Source organism: Oncorhynchus clarkii, chromosome 33 (genome assembly GCF_045791955.1).
Source record: "Oncorhynchus clarkii lewisi isolate Uvic-CL-2024 chromosome 33, UVic_Ocla_1.0, whole genome shotgun sequence".
Classification (NCBI taxonomy): Eukaryota; Metazoa; Chordata; class Actinopteri; order Salmoniformes; family Salmonidae; genus Oncorhynchus; species Oncorhynchus clarkii.
In genome coordinates, this window is record NC_092179.1 from 525,373 (window position 1) to 547,877 (window position 22,505).

At 42.3% G+C, this 22,505-nt stretch overlaps 1 protein-coding gene across 2 annotated transcripts in view; it reads left to right on the forward strand.

The window, feature by feature from the left end:
* LOC139393157 (fibroblast growth factor 12-like) overlaps positions 1-22,505 on the forward strand; it is a 67,258-nt gene that overhangs the window by 26,988 nt on the left and 17,765 nt on the right. Inside the window, exons 1-2 of one of the 2 annotated variants that reach the window (XM_071141548.1) lie at positions 15,134-16,329; positions 19,115-19,225. In XM_071141548.1, coding sequence (XP_070997649.1) covers positions 16,131-16,329; positions 19,115-19,225 — 310 coding nt within the window. In that variant the 5' untranslated portion in view covers positions 15,134-16,130. Of the gene's footprint in view, positions 1-15,133; positions 16,330-19,114; positions 19,226-22,505 lie in introns of those variants that run through there. The other variant, XM_071141549.1, reaches the window with a different exon arrangement.

The window sequence follows — 22,505 nt, forward strand, 5'->3', positions numbered from 1 at the left end:
ATGCCACCAGAGGTCTCTTCACAATCCCCAAGTCCAGAACAGACTATGGGAGGCGCACAGTACTACATAGAGCCATGACTACATGGAACTCTATTCCACATCAGGTAACTGATGCAAGCAGTATAATCACATTTTTAAAAACACAGCTTATGGAACAGCGGGGATGTGAAGAGACACACAAAGGTACAGACAGGCATATGCACACAAGCACTAGCACACGCACTCTACACACGTGTACATTGTAATATTTTTGTATGGTGGTATTATATTTTGTATTGTAGATATGTAGTGGTGTAATAATGTTTTGTGATGTACTGTTTTATATTTTGTTTTATATGTAATGTAAGTTCCTTAATGTGTTTGGTCCCCAGGAAGAGTAGCTGCTAATGGGGATCCGTAATAAATACAAAAATGCTAATATTTTAAATGTTACTAAATCAAGTAAATCATGATTAAGTTATATAATCTATATTGTTTTATCAAATGAAAATTTAGTCTTAAGCTATCTTGAATGGCATATTATATATTTTGCCATTTTAAGGTAAAGAATGAAGGAAATATAGGCTTACTACTTCTATACGCTTATGCCGCGTTTATGTTCTAGTGCGAACTAGGAAACTGAAATTTCCGACTTGCTAACGCAGCACATTTATAACTACAACCAGTTATCAAGTCAGACATTTGAGTTTCCTAGTTCCAACTAGCACATGAATGCGGTATTTTACTCAAATACATATATTATTATTTTTTTTAACATTCAGTATCCTTGGTTTCTAATGCTCCGTATAGGTCGATATTTCATTGTGGCGGGAGTATAGATCCTAGACCAGCTGTCAGGTGTCATAATCGCCTGATGTGGTAACAACAATCATTTGGGGTGCAATCATTCCTTTAATTCTGTAGCAAAATGTTTTGCAACAAACCATTTACTCCAAACTGAAAACAAGTGTTTCTATTGGACAAATTCAAGCAGGTCCAGTTTTTTTCTGTTTCTGTAATGAATACACCCCTTATCTGCTGTTTTATCCTTGTGGGTTTTTTGTTGCCATCAAGCTTAGTTTAGCCCACAGGTGCATGTAATCTCCCGTTAGTAGCATTTTAAGAAATCCAGCGGTAACCTGCAGGATCACGTTAAGTTCTGCCTGTTGGTTGCAATCAAGCCTCTGAATCTACTGAAATCACTTGTCACAACATCATAATGGTTGACATGAGCAACCCCACCTGGCTAGATTAAGTAGGTAGAAGTTGCCCCTTACCCGGTCCTAGATCTGGGGTTAAGGGCAACTTCACCCTCAACACATGACGTGATGATGAGCCTAGATATAGCTTATTATCCGACTTATAGACATGGCTTGAGACGAGAGACTAGCCCAGACATGGTTGAAGAGCGTGATGCGGTATCCATTATGTAACATTTCTCAATCATAAAACGGTGGTGGCAGTCTCTCGGTTAGAGAGGGGGACAGTAACCAAAGGGTTGCTGGTTCACATCCCAGGGTGGACAGAGAGCAATCTGGTGCAAATCTCGTGTACCAGCTACTGCCATTGTGCCCTTGAGCAAGGCACCTAACCGGATCTAGGGGTGCTGCTCAGCAGCTGACCCTGTGCTGTTTCCAACCTCTTGTATGTGTGGTTTTCGGGGGGGAGGTTGGGAATTTCCGATACAATAACATTTTGTTCTTGACTGTATTGTAAAATTAGAGATGGTAATTATTTAAGCATAAAGAAAGCAGTAAGAGTACAGTGATTTACTTACATTTAGGATACTGATGGGAGAGTGCAGTGCGCTCTTGAAAAACAGAAGCCAAATCTCAAATTTAGTCATTAGTTGTGTAATGGAGCTTAGAGATATGTGGTATATGCGTGGGTGCCCGGCTGAAAGAGCAAGGCTATCTTTCAGAGATGTATATTTGTAAGCTACAGGAAACATACTGTGTCTCCTTAAACCCTATACAAAGTAATTTATCCTTCAGATATGATCAAACAGGGGCGGCAGGGTAGCCTAGTGGTTAGAGTGTTGGACTAGTAACCGAAAGGATGCAAGTTCAAATCCCCGAGCTGACAAGGTACGTTCTGCTCCTGAAAAGGCACCCACTGTTCCTAGGCCGTCATTGAAAATAAGAATTTGTTCTTAACTGACTTGCCTAGTTAAATAAAGGTAAAAAAAAAAAAAAAAAACAGTGCTGCTGATCATTGTAGTGGAGTACAGTTCTCATGAACATACACTAGATGGCAATGTCTCATTAATAACTCACCCATCAACATACACAGTATTTTGTTTCTATTCTGCAAGGATTCATAGTATTCATAGTAACCTTGTTATGTTATGCTCATATTATTTGCATTTGTGTGTGAGTGTCTACACAACTATTTGCTAAGGCTATTTATCCACATACACCTAATATTAGGGATGCAATGGTACAGTGGGCCCACGTTTCGGTATGTATCACGGTTTGTGGGCCACGGAAATGGTACAGTTTCGGTATCTTTATATTTAAGAAAAAAATTTAAACATCACCCTTTAAACAATGGACTCTTTATTTATTTTTAACTCTTTAAAACTTTCCATTCAGAAAAATGGCAGCATGACTGACTAGGCCTGGTTTTTGTCTCTACTGTATGAAATCAAGGGGAGAAAAACATTACAATTAAAAGTGCTTCTTAGCTTTGACAACCTGTAGCTCTTCATCTCCCAATCCAGTACATAGTGAACCGTCACAGTGAGGTAGCTTTGGAAGTCCAACTATCAGTGGAGAGGGCTAGATAGGGTGTCTGTGTCAATTTGTTTTCAATTTCTCTGTTTCATAGAGTTTGGGAATTACTTTGCTGCTGAAATGTGTGCGGGAGGGGATATTGTAACACGGTTACATTTTTTTCATCAGGTGACGAAATCCTCAGTTTGTAACCACCAACTAGGGCTGCAAATCTTTGGCTATGAATACTCACACTGCTTTCGTTATTTCTTGTCTTACTGAATTTGTCACAAATTGTTGTTGGAAGGCAGCAGCGAGAGAGTGTTGTGTTTTCGCTAATGAGTGGACTCTCCTTGCGCCAGCTCCACCTGCAATGGACACAGCTGGGTGATGGCGACGTAAATGACACATAATGTTAGAAGTGTTTCCACTCAAGTAGCCGACAGTGGCAAAGCAATGCTTGCAGACTGTACTTTATGTTCTTCTTACCCTCGTCATTGTATTGAAGGCTGAATCCAAAATGTTCACCCACAGCGGATTTGAAAGACATCGGTGCCAATTCAAATGTTCTTCTCTCGGTCTCACTAGCACTTGCCATTGTCAGTTGGGGCTGAGAATATTTGTTTTTAATTCCCCCTCTCTTCATGGGGCCCCTTTAGGGAGGTTTTCTACTGAGATGTCATTGCAAATCATCCATTAGTTAGTCACTACATTTTGAGACATTGCTGTGGAGTAAAGTTTGTCAACCCTCAGGAGCCCCTAACGGCCACAAGCTACACGTCTGGTTCTGTGGATCTGAATGTACAATGTGCGTGTAGTCTGCATCGTAATATGCAAGTTTTGGAAATTATAGGAAAATGACAGGCATACCGGAGTTCCGCGGTTCACGTGCGCATATTGAACCATTGGGGGCGTACCGAATATTGTGTACTGTTGCATCCCTACTTAATATGCAAACCTGTTCAACAGACCTGGGTTAAAATACTATTTGAACTATTTCAAATACTTTTATCGTTTGCTTTATCCTGCCTGGAGTGCCAGATGGACAGAATTTGCACTCCTTGGTTCTATTGTGTCAGGAATGCTCAATCAAGCCCAGATAAAGTATTTGAGATCATTTCAAATATGATTTGCTGTGCAGATGTTTTTAAAGCAAAAATAACTCCACTATAATAGATTTAAGGGGACTGGGAGGTGTTGACTCTGGGCCAGAGTGTTCTCAGTGTTCTCTGAGAACAGGAAAAACATGTCATTGGCTTACATTCACGTCGACTTGAATGTTTAATGCTGATAGCTTGTAGGCCGGCGCGCAAGAGGGATTTTGTGTACTTAGTAACACTTTTTAAAAACACAATGCACTGATTGCCTCCCTCCTCATCCCACGGGAGACAAGGCCATCATCATAATCTCCTGCCTCTACTGTGTGCTGTAGGTTGACTCAGGTGCACACAGAGAGGAAGTTGTAGGAAAATTGTCCTATTTACTCACACTGGCACAAATGAGTTGGATACATGCAACCTGACGCCTGTAATAATGCGCAGTGTGCTATGATGAACTGCATCTAACTGATTTAATCAAGTGGCAGCTGCTTTCATATACAGTGCATTCAGAAAGTATTCAGACCGCTTGACTTTTTACACATTTTGTTACGTTATAGCCTTATTCTAAAATGGATGAAATTGCCCCCCCCCCCCCCCCCCATTTACTCAGTACTTTGTTGAAGCACCTTTGGCAGCGATTACAGCCTCGTCTTCTTGGGTATGACGCTACAAGCTTGGCACACCTGTATTCGGGGAGTTTCTCCCACTCTTCTCTGCAGATCCACTCATGCTCTGTCATGTTGGATGGGGAGCGTCGCTGCACAGCTATTTTCAGGTCTCTCCAGAGATGTTCGATCGGGTTCAAGTCCTGGCTCTGGCTGGGCCACTCAAAGGACATTCAGGGAATGTGGGGATGTAAACAAAGCCACTCCTGCGTTGTCTTTGCTGTGTGCTTAGGGTCGTTGTCCTGTTGGAAGGTGAACCTTCTCCCCAGTCTAAGGTCCTGAGTGCTCTGGAGCAGGTTTTCATCAAGGATCTCTCTGTACATTTCTCAGTTCATCTTTCCCTCGATCCTGACTATCTCCTAGTTCCCGCTGCTGAAAAACATCCCCACAGCATAATGCTGCCACCACCATGCTTCACTGTAGGGATGGTCCCAGGTTTCCTCCAGATGTGACACTTGGCATTCAAGCCAAAGAGTTCAATCTTGGTTTCATCAGACCAGAGAATTTTGATTCTCATGGTCTGAGAGTCCTTTAGGTGCTTTAGAGGAGTGGCTTCCGTCTGGCCACTCTACCATAAAGACCTGATTGGTGGACTGCTGCAGAGAAGGTTGTCCTTCTGGAAGGTTCTCCCATCTCCACAGAGGAACTCTGGAACTCTGTCAGAGTGACCATCGGGTTCTTGGTCACCTCCCTGACCAAGGCCCTTCTCTCCGATTGCTCAGTTTGGCCAGACAGCCAGCTCTAGGAAGAGTCTTGGTGGTTCCAAACTTCTTGAATTTCAGAATGATGGAGGTTACTGTGTTCTTGGGGACCTGCATGCTACAGAGATTGTTTGGTATCCTTCCCCAGATCTACGGTCAATTCCTTCGACCTCATTGCCTGGGTTTTGCTCTGACATGCACTGTGAACTGTGGGACCTTATATAGACAGGTGTGTGCCTTTCCAAATCATGTCCAATCAATTGAACTTACCACAGGCGAACTCCAAGTTGTAGAAACATCTCAAGGATGATCAATGGAAACAGGATGTACCTGAACTCAATTTTGAATCTCATGGCAAAGGGTTTGAATACTTATTTACATAAGGTATGTTTTTTTTTATTTGTAATACATTTGCAAAATTTCAAAAAACCTGTTTTCGCTTTGTCATTATGGGGTATTGTGTAGATTCATGAACATTTTTTATTTAATCCATTTTAGAATAAGGTTGTAACGTAACAATGTGGAAAAGGGAAGGGGTCTGAATACTTTACTGAGTGTACTGTAGACGATTTCGCCATAGTCTTGGGCGGGTAGGAACGCCGACTGAATAATCTGCTTTCTACTATTTAGCGAGAGGCATGACTTACACATTTTTTTAATAGAAGGAACCCATTTTTATTCTCAGCTTCTAAACAAACTAATCAATATTCTTTCAAAAACAGCTTTTTCTCGAGTTGCCCAGATATATGGAAGCAGGGCACCATCCAAAGTACATATGCTTAAATCATCAGAGTCATGTTTGTGAACAACATTTACACTGGGGGGGAAAAAAGTTCACAAATGTTCCATATGTACAAAATGCTTATTTCTCTCAAATTTTGTGTACATCCCTGTTGGTGAGCATTTCTCATTTTCCAAGATAATCCATTCACATGACAGGTGTGGCTTATCAAGAAGCTGATTAAACATCATGATCATTACACAGGTGCTGGGGACAATAAAAGGCCACTAAAATGTGCAGTTTTGTCACACAACACAATGCCACTGATGTCTCAAGTTGAGGGACTGTGCAAGTGGCATGCTGACTGCAGAAATGTCAATCAGAGCTGTTGCCAGATAATTGAATGTTATATGTTATTTTAGAGAATTTGGCAGAACATCCAACTGGCCTTACATTGGTAGACCATGTGTAACCACGCCAGCCCAGGAATTCCACATCCGGCTTTTTCACCTGCAGGATTGTCTGAGACCAGCCACCCGGACAGCTGAGGAAATGGAGGAGTATTTCTGTCTGTAATAAAGCCCTTTTGTGGGGAAAAACATTCTGTTTGGCTGGATCTGGCTCCCAAGTGGGTGGGCCTATATCGCCCCAGGCCTACCTATGGCTGCACACCTGCCCAGTCATGTGAAATCTATAGATTAGGGTCTAATTAATTTATTTCAATTGACTTATTTCCTTATTTGAATTGTAACTCAGTAAAATTGTTGCATGTTGCGTTTAATTTTGTTCGGGATACATTTAAAAAAATATATATTTCATATATAAAGAAAGATCTTAGATGAGATTCTAATATTTTAGCCAGCCAACAACGTTTTGAAATAGGGTGATAGTTATTTAGGTCCCAAGGGTCACCACCTTTGTGAATAGGGAGTACCTGAGCCGCCTTCCAAACCTAATCGTCAGGTTAAAAATGTAGGTTAATGATTCCACAATCATTAGGGGAGCAGAGAGCTGAATCAAAAATGGATCAAGCTTATATGCTTGATCACATGTTGAAATTAAAACAAAGATCACTAGAAGATGGCTTAACCACCGAGTCAGCTAAAGGCTGGGAGAGGGAATAGCAGTCAATTGACTGACCACGGTCAAATACACCACTGGTTCTCTCAAACATGATAAAATGCTGGTTAAAAGAATGGGATAGGTTCCCATTCTTCTCAGTAATGATGCCAGAGTCAGAACTTGCATGGAAGAAGAGGAATTTGTATGCATTAACTGTTTTCCAAAATTTGAAAGACTCGAGATGGCGCTTAAAAAGTAGCTTGATTTAGCTAGCTTAATTGAGAGAGTACATCTTTCTCAGTTGTCCAAAAGATTGCCAATCCATTAGTCAGTTTTCCTTGCCTGTCCAGGCCTGGTTTCTCATCATGGTTTCTTCAGATAGCTCTGAAGAAAACCAAGGGTTAAATCTAAATCCATCACCCATTATTTTATTTTTTTGTGTGAATTTTTACCCCTTTTTCTCCCCAATTTCGTGGTGTCCAATTGTTATAGTAGCTACTATCTTGTCTCGTCGCTACAACTCCCGTACGGGCTCGGGAGAGACTAAGGTTGAAGTCATGCGTCCTCCGATACACAACCCAACCTAGCCGCACTGCTTCTTAACACATCCAACCCGGAAGCCAGCCGGAAGCCAGCCGCACCAATGTGTCGGAGTTAACACCGTGCACCTGGCAACCTTGGTTAGCACGCACTGCGCCCGGCCCGCCACAGGAGTCGCTGGTGCGCGATGAGACAAGGACATCCCTACCGACCAAGCCCTCCCTAAGCCCTCCCTAACCCGGACGACGCTAGGCCAATTGTGCGTCGCCCCATGGACCTCCCGGTCGCGGCCGGTTACGACAGAGCCTCTGATGGCACAGCTGGCGCTGCAGTACAGCGCCCTTAACCACTGCGCCACCCGGGAGGCCCTAAATCTCACCCATTTTAAACTATTCAGAGTTAATCTGGCAGGGCGTAAATACGGAGGAGGATGCAGAGCCAACTAAGGGTCAGGAATAGAGGAGACAGTGGATCATTTACTGTAGAACATTTCATGTAAAAACCCTTGAGAAAGGGACATAATTCCTACCTGTGTCAGACATTATGTAATTTAGTTGCTTATTGTTTACGACTCAAATGAATAAATAATTCATTTTTTTTTTTTTTTTCATTATATAATTAATGAATATAATTACAAATTATGTAGGGAAACTTTTATAACTTCAATACAATTTTATTGATCACAGAATGGAAATGAGAAACTCCTTGAGGGCAATTAAAAACATCACTAATACCACTGATATAAACCCAACTCACTGTAGGGTTACACATCCAAACTCTGTCCTTTGCCATACAGGATCAGCTCTGTTCAAACTTCACACCTGGAGCACACAAGCGAGTATGATTGGAACAGTTGGAACACTTAATGACCTAATGACAGGAAACAGGCCACACCCACGGCAGGCAGCAAGTGGATTGACCCGCCTGCCCATTGACACCCTGCTGTGTTGTTTTCCCAGTTGATAGGGAAAGTGGTGATGGTGAAGGGATTCCATGCAACACACACACACAAACACACTGTGTTCTCCGAACTGCTGAATCAGCAGTGGATATGAAGTTCTAATTTATGTATGCTAAAACGCAGTTTAAAGGAGCCATTGCTAACTAGCGTTAATGCAGTGACAAAGTCTACAGGAAAAGCTAGCATGCAGAAACTGAATGTTAGCTGTTCCTGTAGACTTCCAGTTGTTGCGCTAACACTAGTTAGCAATGGCTCCAGATACTACCTTCAAACTGCAGGCAGAGACATAAACATGGTATCCATGAGTTTTGAGTAGAAAAAAGGGCAAATTTACAAAATGTCACACTATCCCTTTAAACCCATAAAAGGAGGGAAGGGTTACTGTATATATTGTGTTAGGATTCACGAGTGGTTTGAAACAGGCGGATGAACCTCCTTATTGGCCAATGAATGAGTGTCTAAGACTGAAAAATAGTTGTGATTGGCTGGGGGATGCTGACATACGGGATGGTAGGATAGGTCATACATGTCACTATCGATTGGATGATCTGCTTGGTCAATTGGTTTTGGAAGTCATTGCCTGGAATTTTGTCAAGCAAACTTTAATTGAAATGTTTTATTTCTGAACCATTTTCTAGTTATGACATGTTGGTAGCACTTCTTTTTTTTTTTTACAGTATAGACATTTTCTGGAATTGACTTCAAAATGACATGGTAAAGGCCTCCTATTCCAATTTATTTTTCAATCTCTTTTTCCATTTTTAAATTAAATATACCTTCCGGTAACCCGCCTCACTCAATGTGCCACGGATCCGCTATTTTTTTTAGACCCTATAGCCAAAACTTTCATCAGAAGGTAGCCAGATAATTAGCTAAGTTACTATTTAGTCATAAGCTATTTAGTCATTGTTAGCCACTGCTAGCGGCCTTTCCCTCTGCTCAGGCACCAGCCGTTTTTTTAGCCTGGATAACACCTGCCAGCCTCGTACTGTTTTTCTCCACTACAACGCCAGATTCCTGCCGTAAACCCTGGACCATTGATCATCACAGCTAGCTAGCTGCCACTGAGTGACCCAGCCCCGAAGCTAGCCCTGAGCCAGGCATATCTCCCGGCTAGCAAACTAAATTACCACAACTACAATACCTCTTTCGCCATCTGGCCCTCAAATGTCAATATTCCTTGTATACTGTTGTTTAGGATAATTATCATTGTTTTAGTTTACTGCGGAGCCCCTAGTACTTGCCTTAGATACCTCCTTTGTCCCACCTCCCACACATGCGGTGACCTCACCCAGTATAACCAGCATGTCCAGAGATGTAACCTCTCTTATCATCACTCAATGCCTGGGCTTACCTCCACTGTACCCGCACCCCACCATACCCGTCTGCACATTATGCCCTGAATCTATTCTACCACGTCCTTTTATTCTCTGTCCCCAATGTACCCTGATCCTACTCATCCTCTGTTCCTCGGGTGATGTGGAGGCTAACCCAGGCCCTGCGTGTCCCCAGGCACTCTCATTTGTTGACTTCTGTAATCTAAAAAGCCTTGGTTTCATGCATATCAACATCAGAAGCCTCCTCCCGAAGTTTGTTTTACTCATTGCTTTAGCACACTCCGCCAACCCTGATGTCCTTGCCGTGTCTGAATCCTGGCTTAGGAAGGCCACCATAAATTCTGAGATTTCCATACCTAACTACAACATTTTCCGTCAAGATCGAACTGCCAAAGGGGGCAGAGTTGCAATCTACTGCAGAGATAGTTTGCAAAGTTCTGTCATACTTTCCAGGTCTATGCCCAAACAGTTCGAGCTTCTAATTTAAAAAATGAATCTCTCCAGAAATAAGTCTCTCACTGTTGCCGCCTGTTTATAGACCCCCCCTCCGCTCCCAGCTGTGCCCTGGACACCATATGTGAATTGATTGGCCCCTTCTATCTTCAGAGGTAGTTCTGTTAGGTGACCTAAACTGGGACATGCTTAACATCCCAGCAGTCCTACAATCTAAACTAGATGCCCTCAATCTCACACAAATTATCAAGGAAACCACCAGGTACAACCCTAAATCCGTAAACATGGGCACCCTCATAGATATTATCCGGACCAACTTGCCCTCCAAACACACCTCTGCTGTTTTCAATCAGGATCTCAGCGATCACTGCCTCATTGCCTGCATCCGCTATGGGTCCGCGGTCAAAAGACCACCCCTCATCACTGTCAAACGCTCCCTAAAACACTTCTGCGAGGAGGCCTTTCTAATCGACCTGGCCCAGGTATCCTGGAAGGATATTGACCTCATCCAGTCAGTCGAGGATGCCTGGTCGTTCTTTAAAAGTAAATTCCTCACCATCTTAAATAAGCATGCCCCTTTCAAAAAAATGTAGGACTAAGAACAGATATAGCCCTTGGTTCACTCCAGACCTGACTGCACTTGACCAGCACAAAAACATCCTGTGGCGGACTGCAATAGCATTGAATAGTCCCCGCGATATGCAACTGTTCAGGGAAGTCAGGAACCAATACACACAGTCAATCAGGAATGCAAAGGCTAGCTTTTTCAAACAGAAATATGCATCCTTAGCTCTAACTCCAAAAATGTTTGGGACACTGTAAAGTCCATGGAGAACAAGAGCACCTCCTCCCAGCTGCCCACTGCACTGAGGCTAGGCGGCATGGTCACCACCGATAAATCCATGATAATCAAACATTTCAATAAGCATTTCTCTACGGCTGGCCATGCTTTCTTCCTGGCTACCCCAACCCCGGCCAACAGCTACTACAGCTACTTGCCTGAGCCTCCCCAGCTTCTCCTTCATCCAGATCGCAGATATTCTGAAAGAGCTGCAAAACCTGGACCCGTACAAATCAGCTGGGCTAGACAATCTGGGCCCTCTCTTTCTAAAATGATCCTCCGCCATTGTTGCAACCCCTATTACCAGTCTGTTCAACCTCTTTCGTTTCGTCCGAAAGCTGCCCTCTTCAAAGAGGGTGACACTCTAGACCCAAACTATTACAGACCTATATCCATCCTGCCCTGCCTTTCTAAAGTCTCTGAAAGCAAAGTTAATAAACAGATCACTGACCATTTCGAATCCCACCGTACCTTCTCCGCTGTGCAATCCTGGTCACGGGTTCACCTCAGCCATGCTCAAGGTACTAAACGATATCATAACCACCATCGATAAGAGAGTACTGTGCAGCTGTCTTCATCGACCTGGCCAAGGCTTTCGACTCTGTCAATCACCGTATTCGTATCGGCAGACTCAATAGCCTTGGTTTCTCAAATGACTGCCTCGCCTGGTTCACCAACTACTTCGCAGACAAGAGTTCAGTGTGTAAAATTGGAGGGCATGTTGTCCGGACCTCTGGCAGTCTCTATGGGGGTACCACAGGGTTCAATTCTCGGGCTGACTCTTTTCTCTGTATATATCAACTATGTCGCTCTTGCTGTGGATGATTCCCTGATCCACCTCTATGCAGACGACACCATTCTGTATACATCTGGCCCTTCTTTGGACATTGTGTTAACCTCGAATCTAGGGGGCAATATTTTCATTTTTGGAAAAATAACATCCCCAAAGCAAACGGGATATTTTGTCAGGACAAGATGCTAGAATATGCATATAATTGACAGCTTAGGATAGAAAACACTCTAAAGTTTCCAGAACTGATATTGCAGGCGAAGGCCTGAGAAAAATCCAATCAGGAAGGGACTCTTATTTAGAAAGCTCTGCGTTCCTTTGCGTCCCTATTGAGCAGTGAATGAGATATCAACCAGATTCCTTTTTCTATGGCTTCCCTAATGTGTCTAGTGTCACAATACATAGTTTCAGGCTTTTATTTTGAAAAATGATCCTGAACGTCAACATTGCGTCAGTGGTCAGCTGAAGTCTCTCAGAGTGTTTTGTGCGTAAAGGACAAATGCGGCCCATTGTTTCTCTCTATCCTACTAAGAAGCCACCAGTCCCGGTTGATATATTATCGAATAGATATTTGAAAAACACCTTGAGGATTGATTATAAACAACGTTTGCTATGTTTCTGTCGATATTATGGAGCTAATTTGGAATATTTTTGGCGTTGTAGTGAACGCATTTTCCGGTCGATTTCTCAGCCAAACGTGAAGAAAACACGGAGCTATTTCACCTACAAAAATAATATTTTTGGAAAAAAGGAAAATTTGCTATCTAACTGGGACTCTCGTGAGTGAAAACATCAGAAGCTCATCAAAGGTAAACGATTTAATTTGATTGCTTTTCTGATTTTCGTGACCAGGTTGCCTGCTGCTAGCTACGTGGACAACTACAAATACCTAGGTGTCTGGCTAGACTGTAAACTCTCCTTCCAGACTCATATCAAACATCTCCAATCCAAAATGAAATCTAGAATCGGCTTTCTATTTCGCAACAAAGCCTCCTTCACTCACGCCGCCAAACTTACCCTCTTAAAACTGACTATCCTACCGATCCTTGACTTCGGCAATGTCATCTACAAAATAGCTTCAAATACTCTACTCAGCAAATTGGATGCAGTCTATCACAGTGCCATCCACTTTGTTACCAAAGTGCCTTATACCACCCACCACTGCGACCTGTATGCTCTAGCCGGCTGGCCCTCGCTACATATGCTCACTCGTCAGGACACTGTTGTTCAGAGGAGCTAGCCAACAACACAGCTAACAGAATCACTTCAAACAGTATTTGCACTGGTGACAGACAATGCTAAGAACATGCATGCATTGAATCTGCTCCTCAAGGACATCATGGCACTGAAAACAATGGATACACTCTACAAGAGAGCCAAGGAAATGGTTAGGTGTGTGAAGGGTCATCAAGTTATATCAGCAACCAAGCAAAGTGAGAAGAATAAGAGCACTACATTGAAGCTGCCCACCAACACTCATTGGGGTGGTGTTGTCATCATGTTTGATGTCTCTCCAAGAAATGGCCATATCACAGTCTGCCGATATGGACAGCCCCATCAACAGGATCCTCCTGGATGATGTATTTTGGGAGAGTGGTAAGCAGCCTGAAACTCCTGAAACCTATAGCAGTAGCCATTGCACAGATTGAGGGAGACAATACCATCCTGTCTGATGTTCAGACTCCGCTTGCAGATGTAAGAAGAAATCCAAACTGCCCTGCCTACTTTACTGTTGCTCCAAGCAGAGGAAACTTCAGTTCTGAAATGCATCAAAAAGCGTGAAGACTTCTGCCTGAAGTCCATACATGCCACAGCGTACATGTTGGACCCCAAGTATGCTGGCAAGTGTATCCTGTCTGGTGCAGAGATCAACAAGGCCTATGGTGTCATCACTACCGTGTCTCACCACCTTGGCCTGGATGAGGGCAAGGTTCTTGGCAGTCTGGCGAAGTACACTTCCAAGCAAGGGCTTTGGGATGGAGAAGCAATATGGCAGTCGTGCCAGCATGTCTCATCAGCCACCTGGTGGAAGGGACTTTGTAGATCTGAGGCTCTTTCCCCATTGCCTCCATCTTCCAAATCCCACCAATATCAGCCACCTCAGAGCGCAACTGGTCCTTGTTTGGGAACACACACACAACAGACTGACAAATACAAGGGTTGAAAAATTGGTGGCCATCCAGGCAAATTTGATGCTTTTTGAGGACGACAATGAGCCGTCCTCAACAAGGTTGGAAAGTGACAGTGAAGATGAGGCCTCAGTCTAATGTTCAAGAGGTGGACATTGAGGAGGTCCAGGGAGAAGACATGGAAGCTTGAGAGGAAGACAAATAAAGCTTTAGGTTCTAGACTATAATTTTACAGATGTATGTTGAAAACGTTTCTGGGAGATACGATGGATCATTTGGGATCATTCAATATTCCCCACAGGTACAGATACAGGTTACTAGCCTAGGGGCTAGACAGTGGTGGAAAAAGTAAGGATACCTTAATAGAAAATGACTCAAGTAAAAGTGAGTCACCAAGTAAAATACTACTTGAGTAAAAGTCTAAAAGTATTTGGTTTTACATTTATTTAGTATCAAAAGTAAATGTAATCGCTAAAATATTCTTAAGTCTAAAAAGTAGCCCTACAAGTAAAAGTGTGAATCATTTCTTATTCCTTACATTAAGCCAACCAGACGGCACAATTCTTGTTTTTTATTTTTGGATAGCCAACACTCTGACATCATTTACAAATAAAGCATGTGTTTAGTGAGTCTGCCAGATCAGAGGCAGTAGGGATGACCAGGGCCGTTTTCTTAATACCTGTGTGAATTGTACCATTTTCCTGTGCTGCTAAGCATTCAAAATGTACTTTTGGGAGTCAGGGATATGTATGGAAGTACATAAGAAGTACATTATTTTCTTTAGGGATGAAGTAAAGTAAAAGTTGTCAAAAAAGGAATAGTAAAGTACATATACCAAAAAACGACATAAGTAGTATCATAAAGTAGTTATACTTAATTTACACCACTGGGGCTAGGTTTGCTTTACCTCATCCCCAGGCTATATTGCGCCCAGGAAGTATGGATCACTTTGCGTGATGGAGACCTGCCTTTCTCATTGCCTTTGGTAAAATTATGTTACCGAACACATGTAAACTGCTGGCGCACCTCCAGCCAAGCAGCCCACCATCGCTTTCGTTTACAATGCCGACCCCCCCCCCCCCCCCCCTTCGCTAACTCTCTTAACCCCCCTCCTGCTCTCTCTCCCTCACACACACTGGCACAAAAAAAAAGTTATTCTCGCTCTCTTTTTCTCAGCCCTCCGAGAATTCCTTGTCCGAACCATAACCACGTAGGATTGCATAGTTAGAAAAAGAAAGGCTGCTTGCAAACCGGGCGACGAAGAGCAGGCTTCACCAGTTGCTCTGATGGTACTTTTCACTACAAGCTACCGTGCGATTTGTGCTTAGATTTTTCCAACAGGGCACAGACGTCAATTCACATTGGTTCATATTAATTTGAAAGAATTTACGTGGAAATAACGTTGATTCAACCAGTGTGTGCCCAATGTGTTTGAATTATGTCAGTTTAGGATACTCATTACCTGTGATTATGAAGGCGACAGATTTTCGACGGTCCTCCAATTTGTTGTGACTCTCCGTTTTCCAGAGAACATTGTGTTTTCGATTTTGGATTATTTTTTTACCTGGGGCTCGCGTGTCGAGCCCGTAGTTGAGCGAAAGACAATGCCGTCCGCGGGCTGCGGGGCTAGTGAGTGAGCAGTGTGTCCGCGCACATCCAGTACGCTGCTGCTACTGCACTCAGATAGTTGTGGAATGTCGAGCACTGGAAATTTAAGAGGAATGAAAATGATGGATAATGAAACTATTTACGGGACATTTTATCTGGATACCTGGGAATAATCTGGACTGGAGATAAAGAGCAATACTTTGGACACATCTGCACAATATACATTTATGAATTAATGTATTTATAGATATAGTAGCCTACCTATTTGTAAAGACTGCCAGTGCAATATTTTATATTTATATCGATGTTGTTTCCATTATTTGGATGACAAATATGTTTGAGTTCAGCATTCAGCAAGTTATCATTTTATTCACCTTAACTACATATTTGTCATCATGGCGCACGTATGCAACCTCATGCATTGGACCAGCCATAATCAGCACCCTCAGCAATATCTTGACAACATCTCGCTCATAGAAGATTTTGAGACGATTCAAGTGGTCTACACTCAGGATAATCTACCGGGGAGATGGCGGCGGCGCTCGCCAGCTCCCTGATACGTCAGAAACGTCAAGCAAGAGAGGGAAACAGCGAAAAGGTCGCCACTTCCAAACGGCGCACCAGTCCCAGCAAAGACCCCCGCTCCTTGTGCGAGAGGCATATATTTACTGTCTTCAGCAAAGTTCGGTTCTGCAGCGGCAAGAAAAGACCAGTCCGTAGGAAACCAGGTCAGTGACCACAGAGCAGCTCTGCGTTCAGTACATAAAAACGTAATAGAACGTTCAATTTAAAGGACACTGTACTGAACGACCATGGATAAACGGGGAGGGGTTGGGTTGTGGTATAATAATGCACTGCTTCCCTTTAAATACTTAACCCGTTGCTTCAAGCCACACCCCGCACAACCACTGAGCAGAGCAAACATTATCTTAAAGTCTGTTCAAGAACACGGTACAAGGACGTTTTGGGAAATGGTGTCTTTCAGTACAAATCGTTCTGCAGCTTAGCAAACGTTCAAGCAAACTGAAAGTAAAAAAATAATATAAATTCAGATAATCACAGGGTATGCTGTGATTAGTCACGAATAATCGCATATTCAGAATTTGATCAAATTACGTTGTAATCTAAGAATTTATTTTATATAAAAAGCATTACAATAATGTTGACTTGTTGATTATATCCAAAGTATTGATTAGAAAAATGGAAACCTCAATGTCAACTTGTTTTGACATTGCATTGTTGTTTTGAGCTGTATAGATAATGGATTTTTGATGCTTTCATGAGATTATTCGCAATTTTAAAAAAAATTGTGCACTAAAATTACAAAAAGCTAACTCCAGTTAACTGATGAACTCAGACAGACCTAATTCAAAATAAATCTCTCTGTAGAAAAGTATCTGTTTACATTAATTCCAAAAGCAAACACATTCACACATTTTCAAATACATAAATATTTAGTTTAGGCCGGTGTAGTAAATGTAACAAAAACCAATGGACAGCTAACAATAACAGATGCTAGCTAGGACGAAATGGAAGGATAGCTATCACCTTTCACTAAGCTAGCTAGCAGTTAGCAATTAACATGCAATGATTAGATACACATTTCATAGAAAGTAACCTTCTAAAATATATATAATTACCGTGGTTCATATGTACACATTTAAATACACTCAATATGAGCTCTTGTTTGTAAAAAAAAAACCCAAATGGAACTATTTAAGAGCCAAAACATTTATAATGGAAATAAACTATATTTCAGAAACGCCATCTTGTTCTCATTGACTTGCATACAAACATAACTAGCTTGCTAGCGACTTAGCTTGGCTACACTCATGTAAATGTGAAAACCTCACTTGGTCAAAACAATTCAATTATACATGAAAATTACCAGAACTCAACACCGTTTAGTTAAACATGTTATCTCTAATTTTTTTTTAACATAACCATGGGTAGAAACCAACAAACAGGATAAAAATAAGGAGACACGGAGAGCTAGCTTCTCTGTTCTTTTCACTGGGCTTCATCCAACAATCATGGACCAATGTACGAAGAAATTAGGTGGTACCTGCAGCAATAACACTCCGAATACATCTCCCTTGTGGTAGTGTTAAGTATACATGTATATGAATGCAACACTATGGAGGACTACAATAATAATGGAGTGGATGAGCTTAGAAGTAAGAAATTATTATTTTGTATGATCAGCAAGGCTAAGTAACATTTTTACAGAATATGCAATTCCACATGTTTACACCACCTTTTCACATGTGAGGAGAGTAAACACTATTTCACCCACACATGTGAACTTACAATTGTGAAGTTTTCTTACATCTGAAACTGCAAATGAGAACTTGTTATTATTCTAAGCTTATCATGTGAAAAAAGACAAAAAAATAAAATAAATTGTTGTAGTGCGGGTTCCTCCAGTACATGAAGTGAAGGAAGGCACACTAACGACCTAGACCAGAGCTATCAGTGTCCATGTTAAGGTGAACTATTGTTGGTGAAGAATGCTTTATTGATCCACCAATGGGCCAATTCTCACAGTTCGGCTACAAGCAAGTTAGACAGAGGTTTAAGAGTATCATATCTATCATCGATAGATGAGAGGACGCTGACCACACACTTCTGCATCCTATTTAACGTATCCCCCCACCTTTCAGTGTTTCTATCATCCACTGGGTCTGCCTCATCATCAGCGTTTAACTGGCACACCGACTTGCTCTAAATAGTGCTGTATTTTAGTCTTCTTCTGTCTCTTCCTGCATGATTTGGGCGTCAAGCGGCTGTAGTGCCAAGTTTATCTGTCCCACATTGTGTGCCCTGTTCATGATTTGGAGGTGGCTTCTTAGACCGTTTGTTTTTCGGTTCGGTTTTGATCCACCAACTGAACCTTTTTTATCTATAAGACTGGGAGATGGTTTTTCACTGATTAGTGTTATGTTGGTGTCTGCATGCTCTGAATGGCCCTAAAGTACTGTCGTGATTAACCTCTTCCTTTTATTATTTTTTACCTCTATTCTCTTTACCATTGAGTGATGGTCTAAGGAGGTGGCTCGAGAGAATCTGTCTGCCTCTCTGTCATGATGGGAGGCATTGTTTGCTTCTGTGTCATCACATGTATCACATGGCATTTAATTCATTATGTAGCCTATCACACGGTACTGCAATAATGGGTACTAACTAAGGCTTACACTATAAGACCAAGAGTTTTTCCAGATCACGTGACCAGACCAGGAAGTGCTCTGGGCCTTAGTTATAGTCTGGTTTTTGCTGGTCTCTCCCTAATCATTGTAAATGGTATTAAGAGTATGAGGGCATGGCATTCAAGTGTTTTGGTGTCTGAGTAACCTGGGCCTTGTTCATTGCAATGGAAAACAAAAATGACTATTCTTATTGGACACATTCAGGTAGTTCCTCCCAGTTTCAGTCCATTTTATTATGTTTGGTGCTTAATGAACATGACCCAAGCAGCTAGCTAACCCTTATCCCTGTTGTGTTGTGTTGTTGCAGAGCCGCAGCTGAAGGGCATTGTGACGCGACTGTTCAGCGAGCAGGGCTTCTACCTGCAGATGAAGCCGGACGGCACCATAAATGGGACCAAGGACGAGAACAGCGACTACAGTGAGTTTATATGACACACATTACAATTCCCAACATGTACATCTCCTATCATACAATCTTAAAGTACAATACACTTTGTCCTGGTGAGGTCACGTGAGTACGAAAAAATGCCTAGCCGTTACGATAACAAATGCCATTTCATCATGATAGTGTACATGGATATTAACAAACCACAATTTAGAATTCCACAGAGATCACCTGTGCAAGCCTCACCACTCCACGCACACCTGTCTGCATTACCTTCACACACCTGTCGAACAGGGTTACGTTTGTGTCACCTTCACAAACACAAACAACTCTGTGTGTGTGACCAGCTACATCTGTGCAGACACACTGAAAAGAGTGGAGTTGAGTAGAGAGGAGTGATGGATGGCCCGCACTCTGTCGCTGTATTTCTAAGCTAGGCGGGCCGCTTCACCCCAACTATAATTGTCATCGCTCTCCACTCTGTTTTCTCAAACAATCTATTAACTGTTGGGCCAGGATCATTCCCCTCCATCCGTTTGGCAGGAAGGTGATCTGTCCCCTCCCTGACTTACGTGCAGTATCAGCCTGGAGGTACACAAGTTACGTGCATGTACACCGTGACTTGTGTACGTTGTGCGCGCATAAACACACACACGCACAAACCGACAGACAGATAGACACTAAAGTGACAGATAAAGTTGATGTCCAGAGCAAAGGGTTGGCCCTGTAAGTTACTTTTATCCAAAGCGATTTAGAGTCATACAGTAAGTGCATACATTTTTGTATGGTGGGTGGTCCAAGCTATCGAATCCACAATCCTGGCATTGCAAGCGCTGGGCTCTACCAACTGAGCCACACACATCCAACCTGTCTCAATAGATATGAAGAGTATTAAGTAAGTAGTTAACCTGTGTGCTTGGTTGACTCACACACAACAACTTTTTACCCTATCTATGTCAGAGTGTGTGTTAGTGCTGCAGCACATACTGTATTGCAGGGGCGATATTACCTACTGTACCTGGCAGTTGTGAAACGGTAGAGAAGAGTGGGTGACGGCAGCCATAGTTCCCACAGTAACTCTGCTGAACAAAAAACTATTCAGCAAAGAAAAGTCAAACTTTCTCCCCTTTCTCCTCTGCTGTACCAGGGGGAGAGAAGAAGAAGGCCTCTCATTGTATCAGAAGGAAAAGATCACAGCATATGAGTCTCCAGAGCTTTAGTGGAAGGAGAATAGAAGAAGAAACAGCTGGCAATATGTTGGGCTTATTTCTTTCACATCTCCTACTCATTTTGAAGAGATAGATGGAATAGAGAAGTCAGAAGGATGTGATGTAAACTCAATGAGCTCTATGAGATGAAGAGAGGAGAGGGGAAGAAAGGAGAGGAGGAAAGAGAAGAGGAAAGCTGATAAGAGGGGAAGAGAGGAAAAGATGGGGGAAAGAGAATAGAGGATGTAAAAAGGGCTGATAAGAGGAGGAAGATAGAAGAGAAGAGAGGAAAGGAGAGGTTGTAGCTGGTCCAAAAAGTCTCTTGTTTCCTGGCCCAAAATGACAGGCCTGCCCAGTTGTGCTTTTTCAGAGTGGATGTATGGTGGGTGTACAGTACAATATGTGTTTTCGTGTAGAGAGAGAGGATTAATGCCTGGTGAGCTGTGTAGCCAGAGGGCTCCTTCTTCACACAGGAGCTCAGTTGCACCCACTCACGATGCTGGACTATTTTTGCATCCCCTCCTTACCCTGTTGGATTTGTGTCCTCGCGGATTATATCACCTATCCCTCTCCGTTTAAAAACAACAACTTTTATCTGCCTAGCCCACATCAGTGCATCCGATAGGCTTAGCGTTGTTACGTGATCCATGAATGATCGTCCCAGCCCTGCTTTGTGAGGATTGGCATTGTGGAGTTCCATAATGTTGGCGTTAACATGAGGTTTATGGGCTGCCGAAATTAAAGTGCTTTATTTTCTGGGCTTTGGCTCAGAATCCAGGAAGCAGTGGTGAGAAATGCTGCCAAGTCTTAGGAGGGTTTTAAGGATATGATGTTAAAGGGACAATATGGGATTGGTACATACATTTTTGGACCTATAATAAATTATTTGATACATAGCCATTGATTCTTAAAGAATATAATTGATAAATGCTTCATGAGCGTAGTTCAACTGTCACCTTAAATATAAGATTTCTTAAATCCATTGTTCGTAAACAATGTAATTGTGAACAAATACTGTATAGCCTAAAAACATTTTTAGGACATGTACTCGATCCATAGTGCAGTGTTGTGGACAGCTGACAATTTCGTTTTTTAAAGGTCATTTCCAATTGAGCTGACATGTACAGCTTTTCCTGTGACTGCAGTCACCATGATAGTGAGAACATTGCCTTTTACATTTTTCCAAATCCCTTCAAGTTATGAGCATCTTAGGATAAATGAGGTAGGAGCTGAGGGTGATGCAAGGAGAACAGTTAATGCAGGGATCATTGTCCTGTGTGGCTAAGTTGGTAGAGCATAGTACTTGCAACGTCAGGATCCTGTGCTCGATTTCTGCTGGGGCCACCCATACAAAAATGTATGCATTTTTATTTATTTTATTTCACCTTTATTTAACCAGGAAGGCTAGTTGAGATCAAGTTCTCATTTACAACTGCGACCTGGCCAGGATAAAGCAAAGCAGTGCGACACAAACAACAACACAGAGTTACACATGGAATAAACAAACATACAGTCAATAATACAGTAGAAAAAGTCTATATATAGTGTGTCCAAATGAGGTAGGATAAGGGGGTAAGGCAATAAATAGACCATAGTGGCGAAATAATTACAATATTGCAATTAAACACTGGAGTGGTAGATGTGCAGAAGATGAATGTGCATGTAGAGATACTGGGGTGCAAAGGAGCAAAATAATTAAATAAATAACAGTATGGGGATGAGGTAGTTGGATGGGCTATGTACAGGTGAAGTGATCTGTGAGCTGCTCTGACAGCTGGTGCTTGAAGTTAGTGAGGGAGATATGTCTCCAGCTTCAGTGATTTTTTTTTGCAGTTCGTTCCAGTCATTGGCAGCAGAGAACTGGAAGGAAAGGCGGCCAAAGTAGGAATTGGCTTTGGGGGTGACCAGTGACATATACAGTGGGGCAAAAAAGTATTTAGTCAGCCACCAATTGTGCAAGTTCTCCCACTTGAAAAGATGAGAGGCCTGTAATTTTCATCATAGGTACACTTCAACTATGACAGACAAAATGAGAAAAACAATCCAGAAAATCACATTGTAGCATTTTTTATGAATTTATTTGCAAATTATGGTGGAAAATAAGT